Below are 9,658 nucleotides of genomic sequence, written 5' to 3' on the forward strand. Positions count from 1 at the left end.
TGAAAAAACAAAAACACAAAAAACAACGGGTAAAGAGGAGAGTTCAAGATTCTCCTAAACTAGCAGCACTGTGACCTTGTACAGTCATACACTGGGAAAGCCCTGACATGGGAAAATGGGAGAGGTTGGATACAGAGGCCATCCCTGAGCTCATTCTAAGTGGTGAGGCCAGCAGGAATGATGTCACAAGCAGGGAGATAAGCTCACAGAGGATGTCCTTTCCTATTGGTCCCAACCACACAAGGGGTGCCCTGGTTCCCACTGGGCTGGTGAGCAAAGGGTCTCACCCTGCAGAGAAGAAAGCCTGAGCTGTAGCCCTTCCAAAGGGAAGCTCAGCCCCAGGGTGGGGAGGTCCTTTCCAGAGCTCGTGGGGCCACTCTGCCACAGACACCACTAGGCTGGGCTGGTAGGAGCACAGCAGGCAGAAAACACCAACAAGGACCAGCAAATACTTCAAGAGCAGGCAGGAAAGGCAGGAGAGGCAGAGGAAGATCATGCCCAGCATGGAGAGACCTATGGGAGGAAGGAGCAGGTCCAGAACAAATGGGGTCTCCACTGTACCCAAGCAGAAGAGGGAGTCTGAGGCAATGTACTCGGGGGAGCCCTCCACCAGCCAGGAAGCAAAGGCCAAAAAGAGTCGTTCCTCTCGCTCCTCCCGGGCTGGGCTGCTCTTCCCTGTGAGCCGCATAGAGAGGCAGCTGCGCAAAGGCCAGTTTGCTGAGCGTTTTGGAGCCAGGGCTCCTGTCTACCTGGCTGCTGTGCTACAGTGGGCGACACACAAGACCGTAGACATGGCTGGGAGGATTTCCAAGAAGAGCAACCAACGATGCATCTCTCCAGGACACTTGCAGATGGCTGTGAAGAACAGCTCTGTACTTAAGCACCTTCTGGGAAGCGAGCCCGAGTACCATGGAGGGGATGTCCCCCAAAGCCAGTGCACGGCACTTTCCAAGAGGAAGAAGACCAAGAGGAGGAAGAGAAGCCCCAGGCAACAGGCTGAACCTGCTCACGCCACTGTTGATGTCAATGTCAAGTGAAAGAAGAAACTCCTGTCCTATATTGGCATGGCAAGGGCTGTCTCATTTGCCAAATTATCCACTATAGTCTAACGATTGAATAAAAGCCATTGCACTACCAAACTGTGATGGAGCATGCCTTGCAGGTGTTAGGCAGCAACAAAAGAGAGCAAGGCCAAGTGACTGCAATTACCTGACTCTCAGGAGCAGGAGGCACCCTGCTAGTGAACTGGCTTGTTGAACCTGGCAGTGTCACAGTGGGGAAGACCCTGCAGAAGGTTTGCTCAGGACCCATGACTGCCTTCTGGCATTTTACTAGCAGCTGAACCTCCAGGGCCTTCTTGCTGCTTTGCCTTCACTGTCCAGATGATTCCTGTTCAGGAGCCTAAGCATGGCTACAGAGAAAGAAAGAAGGGAGAAGGAGACTGGGAGGGAATGGGAGAGAAGGAGAAGGACAGGAAGGGAGATAGATAGAAATGGGGTGAGGGGGAGAGAGGGACAGAGGGACAGAGATGGAGGAAAAGAGAGGGAGGGACAAGGAGAGTGAGGGAGGAAGGGTGAGACAGGAGGAGGGAGAGGGAAAAGGAGAGAGAGACAGAGATAGTGGTAGAGGGAGTGAGAGAGAAGGAGACGGAGATGGAGCCAGAGGAAGAGAGGTAGGGGGCCTGGTGCAGAAGGTGGAAGTACAGCTGAAGTGCAGAACAACCACAGTGAGATGTGAGGTACAGAGGGTACCAAATCTTTCTTGGGTTTTTCCAAAATATACAAATCAGGAATAGAAACTAGGCAAGATATGTAGAGAGATGAGGTTCAATTCTGTCTCAGACGTCAGTGAATGGTCCCATGACCACTGTGATTACAGTGTTGCAAATGCTTATCTAGCAAGTCTTCCAGTATTCCTGGTTTTCTTAAAGTCTAAGCTTAGTACAATTAAGCCTTACTGGCTTTCAGAGTGAATCCTGTTACTTTAAGCCAAATTCCATGGATATATGGTGTTTGAGACAGGGACAGAAGCCTGATCATGTCTAACATTATCATGCCTTACATCATCATGCCTTACATGCCTCATTCTCTGAAGACTGCTGAAATGAGAGCAATGCTGTACTTAGCTGTGATGACAGAACCACTAAAGCACAACTGGGAGAGTCTGCAAGAATCTGCCAAACCCTCTCTGTATAAACAGACTCTGAGTACAGAATCTAAAGCAAACAAAATCCCACAAACCAAACCCGCAAATTCTTCCCTTCCTCCTCTACCACTCCTGCAGTGAGTGGTGGAAGAGCTGGAGCTGATGGAGTGCATTGGGATTAGCTGGGAGAGAGTTCATGGTCTTCATAGCAGCTGGTGTGTTGCAGCACTTCAGATCTGTGGCCAGGCCAATGCTGATAATGCAACAGTGTTTCAGTCGAGGCTGAGCGGTGTTTGCACGGCATCAAGTCCTTCACTGTTTCTCACTGTGCCTCTCCAGCGAACAGGCTGAGGCGTGAAAGTGGGAAGCGCACGTGAATAGGTCATAGAATCATCATAAAATCGTAGGATGGCTTGGGTTGAAAGGGCCCTCAAGGATCATCAAGCTCCAGCCCCCCTATTGTAGGCAGGGCTGCAATACTAATTAATACTAAACCAGGCTGCCCAGGTCCCCATGCAGCCTGGCCTTGAACACCTCCAGGGACGGGGCATCCACAACCTCTCTGGGCAGCCTGTTCCAGCACCTCTCCACTCTCATAGTAAAGAATTTCCCCCTGACATCCAACCTAAATCCTCCCTCCTTAGCCTCCCCTGAAGCTGGGAGGCTACAGCACTCTCTTCTCCAGGCTGAATGTGCCCAGCTCCCTCAGCCTGTCTTCTCAGGGGAGGTGCTCCAGCCCTCTGACCATCTTTGTGGCCCTCCTCTGGACCATCTCAGATAGCTTCCTGTCTCACACTGGGGGCCCCAGACCTGGACACAGTGCTCCAGATGGAGCCTCTCAAGGGCACAGCAGAGAGGGACAGACACCTCCCTGACCCTGCTGGCCACCCCTCTTCTGATGGAGCCCAGGATACCACTGGCTTTCTGAGCTGTGAGAGCGCACTGCTGGCTCATGTTCAGTTTTTCATCCCCCAGGATCTCTCAGGTCCTTCTCTGCAGGGCTCAAGATCTCAAGATCTGCTTCTCCCAGTCTCTATATATGCCCACAATTATTCTTACCCAGGTGCAAAACCTTGCTCCTAGCTGTGCTGAATCTCATTAGGTTTTCATGGGCCCACCTTTTGAGTCTGATGAGGTCCCTCTGAATGGCATCCCTTCCTTCCACTGTGTCAGCCGCACCACTCAGCTTGGTGTCACCAGCAAACTCACTGAGGGTGCATTCACTTCCATCACTGATGTCATTGACAAAGAAATCAAAGAGCACTGGTCCCAAGACAGACCCCGTGGGGACACAGCTCATTCCTGGCCTCCACCTGGACACAGAACCATCCATCACCACCCTATATATGCGGCCTTTCAACCCATTCCTTATCTACTGGGTGGTCTACCCATCAAATCTACATCTCACCCATTTAGAGATAAGGATGTGATGGGGCACCACATCAGAGGCCTTGCACAAGTCCTGGTAAGTGACATCAGTTGCCTTCCCTTTCTCTGCCAATGATTTAACCCATCAAAGAAGGCCACCACACTGCTTAGGCACGACCTTCACCTTATGCAGCTGTGCTGGCTCTCTCAGATCACACGCTCATTCCTCCTGTGATCTGGTATGACGTCCAGGAGGATCTCATCCGGCATCTTCCCAGGCACAGAGGTGACACACACCAGCCTGTAGTTCTCCGGGATCCTCCTTGCTCGCTTTATTATCAGTGGAAGTGACATGACCCTTTTTTTCAGTCACCTGGGACCTCACCTTACAGCCACAGTTTTTCAAATATGAGGGAGAGCAGCTCGGCACCCACCCACAGCCCTCAGTGCCCACAGCCCTCAGTGCACACACAGCGTGCTGCGCCTTCAGCTGCAGCCTGCGAATCACAGCCTGCTGGTGCAGCAAAGCACGCTGCACAAAGCACCCGCCAAGAGTCCTTCTCCAGCTGGCTCTAAAGGAAGAACTCTGCTACTTCAGCGCTCATCGTCAAAGGTGTTTTATTGCTAAACCGAGGGGACGGGAGGACAAAACTCATTTTGTGTCCAAAGTCTTTAGTGCAGCGAGAAACTCTCGGTGCATTTGCAAAGCCCGGCAGCCTTCAGCCTTTCGTCCGTCGGCTTTCGGGCACAGAGCTCCTCGCTGCCCCTCAGCGATCGCCGCGGATGGAGGAGGAAGCAGAAGAGCCGCGAGGAGGAGGAGGAGGAGGAGGAAGAGGGGAGGAAGCCGCTGCGGTGGCGACGCGCGGCTCGGGCGGCAGTAACGCCCGGCTCTGCGCGCGCCGTGGAGACGCGTGACCGCGCGAGCGTCCTCCGTGTGGCCGGGAGCTGCGCAGCCCGTTGGAACGCGTGCCGTTGCTACGGGCTTTCTCGCCGCGACGCCGCTAAGCACGGCCGAGCCCGGTCGGGGCGGACTCGCGGACCTCCGGCGGCCTCTTCCCCGCTAAGCACGCCCGCCTCGGTAACGCGGTACCCGATGAAGCCGGCTGCGAACCCAGCGGTGCTGTGACGGCACCTGCCGGGAGTGCCGGGAGCCGCACCCGGAGCCGACCCGACGCCGCGCCGCCAGGTGGGGAAACGGGGCGGCAGGGAAGCGCTTCGTGCCGAGGAGCCCCGGGCTCTGCCGCCCTCCCGAGTGCCGGCAGCGCCTCCGTCATCGACGCCGTCGGCAGCTGTCGGCGGTGCCCGTCTGCTTGTCCCGTCGCGGTTCATCGACGGAGGAAGCGGTGAGTTGCGGAATCAAACTCTATAACCACAAAGTAGTTATAAAGCAGGTATGGAGAAAGCGTGCTGCAGATATAAACTGAACTAATACGTAATCACTGGTTTGCAGGAATTTGGATACATGTTCATTACATTAGTGACTCTTCATTAGCAAGCAGTCCCTCCCCCTTTGCGCGCGTGTAGTAAGTCATGGGGGTTGTCGTCGGGTGGAGGATCATCGTCTTCCTCTCGAAGGTGCGTCGTCTTCCTCGATGTAAAATTTCCATCCCGTGGGAGGGGCACCCCCAAACTGGTTCCAGCCTGCCCTGTGAACATCTAATCACCACACTGTTCTTGGGCAGATCCACCCTTATCTTCATGGCCTTCATCCCCCTTGTTATTCCAGACACGGTGTCTGCACTCCCCATTCTTCTAACAACTTTTACATAAACGATCTTTTCAATCGCCCTGTCACAATTTCTGGGACGGTTTCTTTCTCTCCCTTCTTGGGGCCCCCTTCTCTCACCCTTCAGCGGTGCCGGGGCACAGACCTGATGCCATTCAGTCAGCGTTGTTGGAAATATCCTCAATAAATTTTGGTCAGGACGGTATCTCTGATAAAAACAGTTTTTATTCGCGATTGCAATGGCGGGCGCCCCAATGGCAGAAGCGCACCTATGGACATGTTGTTACAGTTTTTATACTTTTTCTCCCATATGTTTTCCCCTCCTGTTTCCCCTTTGATTGGGTATTCCAGGTTACAATTTTACTCGAGATTTGCATTAGTTAATTACATTCTGACATTTGTTAATTCCCGCGTTATCTTGTGATAGTCAGTCGCCATCCCGCTGGTTTTGTTTCCAAGATGTCTCGGTACTCTTATCGCATTGATGTGTTGATTTCCTTCAAAGCATCTTTCATTCTGTCCCAGAGACCATCGTTAAACAAAAAGCCTGGGGGGGGGGTGATTCCAGTCCTTCCCATATCTCTCCAGGCACATCCTTAGGTATGGCATGACTTGTAGGTTTTACAGTGTATACAATAAAAACGTTAAAACATATATTATTGCTAGTTTATACGGTTATATTGTTATTTTAACTTATCCTCTTTGGATCTTTTATCACTCAGGTCCTATTTGTCCAGCAGCAAAAGTAGTTTTATTTCAGATAGCTGGACAGACAGGAGCTGCGGTCTTTATAACTATGATTTTTACCCAATAACTACAAATTTCTTCACTTATATATTCATATTTTGTTCTAAATGCAGAAACAACATTTGATTCCCACAATCCCCCCTTTTCTTCTTTATACACTGTTGATTTCTGCACGTTTTAAGGCGTTATCTTATAGACCTCTTCCTCTTCATCACTTCCTTCATTACCCATCTCCTCTAATATCATCATTTTATCTGAGTATGGTGGTGGTTCCACTGGTGTTTGTTTTAATAATGCTGTCTCAATTAATCTCTGTACCAGTCCCCTTACACAGGGGATAATACAACATCCTATGGCCACCAGGGCTCCTGCTACTGTAATCAAGGAAGTAAATATAGAAACAATCATCCCCTTCCATTTTCCAAACAATGAGTCCAACCATCCAGTGATAGAGGTATCTATTCCTGAATTTTCTGCCAATTCATTGGCAAGGGTAGTAAGTCCCTGCAATGCCTTCGTTATTGTGCCATCTGGAGCTGTGTTATTGGGGATGAAGGTGCAACAGTGGGTTCCTAACATTACACACACACCCCCCTTTTCAGCTAGCATCATATCTAGAACAATCCTATTTTCCCAGGCCATCCTACTCATGGCATCTCGCTGTTCTGCAATTCCCGTAATTGCACTTTTTGTATAATTTATAAATCGTTGTTGATTATAATAGATGTAGTTAATCCAGTCTACATTCTTGTTGATTGTCACCCACCAAAACAGTGACTCAAATCCTGCAGCAATTTGATTTCTTGCCTTAAATTCATCAGGGACACCTCTAGGTACACCGATTGAATCGATATATATTGCATCATCAAATGATACCCCTAAACTCCTTTTGGCTCTTCCAGAATTTTTGGATATTCCTTTTTCAAATGCCAGGGTGAATGGTATAACTAATTGAACAAGAGCACAGGTGCCTCCCCAGTTAGATGGTAGGGTGGACCATAAAATCTTTCCCCCACAGTACCACCAGAGATCTGCCCTGGAGATTCCCAATCTTGAATAATTTCCTGCTGAGTCCTCTGTAACATTCAAGACTTCACTGCATAAGGAAAAATTTCCTATAGGCCTGGTAGCCTTCACACCCTGCCGTGAGAGGCAAGCTGTATGGTTACCTACCACTGTAGAGAATGCAGGAGGGATCTTGACATCTGTGTCAGGCGTTGGAGGAAACAAGAGGGAGAGAGATCTGCAGTCTCTATTTCCCCAGGCAGTTTTCTCTTGGTACAGGGCAATCATGCATCGCATTCCCTTGGGGTCCTTGGTCCATCCCAGTTGAAAGGGTACCACCTGAGCTATGGGTCGCCCTGATGCACAAGCATAGCAGTTGCTATGGTTGAGACTCTGGACTGTATACTTAATCCATTCTACCCAGGCATTAATGTCCCCATATCCTGTTTCAATTTCAAATGTTTGTCTGAGATCCTTTATTTCCTTAACTGTCACTACTGCGGGGTTTTTAGGAAGATTTTCTACCCCCTTTTTAAGCTCTTCACTCTCCTGGACAATCTGGGTATTTTCAGGGAGTGTATCCCACACAGCTATCCGGAATCTAGCTGTTGGATCCTTTCCACGCATATCTATACCAAGACCAAAAGTGGTATTAACAAGGTTATCAGCCTTATTAATTGTTATTGTTACTGGGTTACATTGTAATGGTTGGCAATCTGGCTGGACAATTCCTTTAAAAATACGAATTTGATCTTTTAGTGTATGTGCCCATGAAGCATCAAATATTCCAGGTGTATATGTCCAGCCTTGATAGGCGGTTGTCCACCATACATTATTCCACCCATTGCAGGGGAATCCCTTGTTCATAGTCAGTTCTGGACAAAGATATTTATTTTCATTACTCAATTGTCTTTGAGTACTTAAACTACCACAGGCTATTACTTGACAGGCATCGAATGTGACAGTCTGGGGCACTTCCTTTCGTGTTACATTCACCCATATCTTAACAGGGTATCCTCCTAATCCCCTCTAAAAGTCATCTCTCTTCCAAGTCATCAACTGACCAAGGGTTTCACTGTAATTAATTGTTATTAAGATCAAAACTACCAGTTGGTCCTTCCCCTGCATTATTGTCAAATTTTACGTTTTCCAGATAATTATGAGGATAACAAATGGGACACGCTCTGTTACAGCAATAAAAACTTCTTGTTACAGCATGGAAAACTTTGTGAGCATTAATTCTATATAGGTTATATTACTCTCCCACTTACATATATAATTCATCTATCTATTTGAGGAGAAGTTAAAGGTTAGTTAAAATAATAAAAATACATTAAAAAAAACTTTTCACAATTTCCTCCTGATTCTTATCTTTAAAGGTTTTTCTGTGGCAACAGCTTCCCACGCCTCAGGGTTAGTGGATGCCTTTACCCGAGTGTAGTGAGTCCATCCTTTCTCAGCCGTCCTCACAGCTGTTTCAGTTGTTAGAAGTACTTGGAACGGTCCTTCAGTCAGGTTGCAGTTTTGCCTCTTTCCACGTCTGGATCAGGATCCAGTCTCCAGCTTGAAATGGGTGAACTGGAAATTCCAGAGGTGGTGTTTGTGCTAACAGTCCTTGAATCCTGAGAGATGATAAAGAGGAGGATAACCCAAGTATATAGTTTTTGAGGAATGCATCCTTGGATTCAAACTGTGGTATCTTGTTTTTCTTTCCTAGATATGGCAATCCAAATAACATTTCATATGGAGAAATTCCCACATCTTTCCTTGGTGCTGTCCGAATTCGCAGAAGTGCCAAGGGTAAACATTTTGTCCAAGGGAGTCGAGTCTCCAAGACTAACTTAGTCAAGTGTTTCTTTATTGTCTGATTCATTCGTTCCACTTTTCCTGATGATGAGGGATGCCAAGGGGTATGAAACTCCCATTTAATCTCTAGGGTATGCATTAATTTTCGTAGAATTTGTGAAGTAAAACGACTACCTTGATCTGAATCAATGCGTTCTACCACCCCATATCTGGGGATTATTTGTTCCAAAATTATTTTGGTTACAGTATTTGCAGTGGCAGATACTGATGGAAATGCTTCCACCCATCCAGTTAAATGGTCTACTAAAACTAGTAAGTATTTGACTCTACCCACTTTGGGAAGTTCTGTAAAATCTGCTTGGATACTCTGAAAGGGCCGAATCCCTGGCTCTCTTCCCCCTGCAGGTCAACTACGAATGGCTTTGTTATTTACTTTCTGGCATATTGCACACCCTCTACAAACCTGTTTAGCCAGAGTATATATCCCTGCATTTACATATTTCCGCAGTACAGCATCACACATAGCTTGTATTCCCCAGTGACTCCCTTGATGCAAGATGGTTAAAATTTCCCTTGTCACTGCCTTGTTTAACAACTCTCTCCCATCCGGAAGGATCCATCTCCCTTCAGATTCTATGGCCCCCAAATCCTTAAAAGTTTCTTTTTCACTGAATATTTGTCTTGGGGGAGGGGGAGGTACTTCGGGCACAAGATAGTTCATGGTAATTTTTGATTGTAAAGCAGCCTCACGAGCAGTTTTATCTGCTATTCGATTTCCCTGAGCAATAATTGAATTTCCTTTCTGGTGCCCTTTTACATGTACTATTGCAATTTCAGAAAGTAGTAGTAAATTTTCTAGAA

At 48.1% G+C, this 9,658-nt stretch overlaps 2 protein-coding genes across 2 annotated transcripts; one reads left to right on the forward strand and one right to left on the reverse strand.

The window, feature by feature from the left end:
- Positions 1-224: 224 nt before the first annotated feature.
- On the forward strand, positions 225-1,139 carry LOC107318436 (histone H2A-like). Its single transcript, XM_015872245.3, has one exon. The coding sequence runs from the start codon at positions 495-497 to the stop codon at positions 1,035-1,037; it is 543 nt and encodes a 180-aa protein (XP_015727731.2). The 5' UTR covers positions 225-494; the 3' UTR covers positions 1,038-1,139.
- Positions 1,140-4,983: 3,844 nt separating this feature from the next.
- Positions 4,984-9,458, reverse strand: LOC146762513 (uncharacterized). Its single transcript, XM_085544666.1, has one exon. The coding sequence runs from the start codon at positions 7,856-7,858 to the stop codon at positions 6,164-6,166; it is 1,695 nt and encodes a 564-aa protein (XP_085400792.1). The 5' UTR covers positions 7,859-9,458; the 3' UTR covers positions 4,984-6,163.
- Between the last annotated feature and the right edge of the window lie 200 nt (positions 9,459-9,658).

The sequence above is a fragment of the Coturnix japonica genome, chromosome 1, assembly GCF_054131305.1.
Source record: "Coturnix japonica strain WE chromosome 1, WE-NBRP24, whole genome shotgun sequence".
In the NCBI taxonomy this organism is placed as follows: domain Eukaryota; kingdom Metazoa; phylum Chordata; class Aves; order Galliformes; family Phasianidae; genus Coturnix; species Coturnix japonica.

Excerpts from the sequence above, each read along its gene's own strand:
- LOC146762513 (XM_085544666.1), bottom strand. The coding sequence starts at position 7,858 with ATGAACAAGGGATTCCCCTGCAATGGGTGGAATAATGTATGGTGGACA.
- LOC107318436 (XM_015872245.3), top strand. The coding sequence starts at position 495 with ATGCCCAGCATGGAGAGACCTATGGGAGGAAGGAGCAGGTCCAGAACA.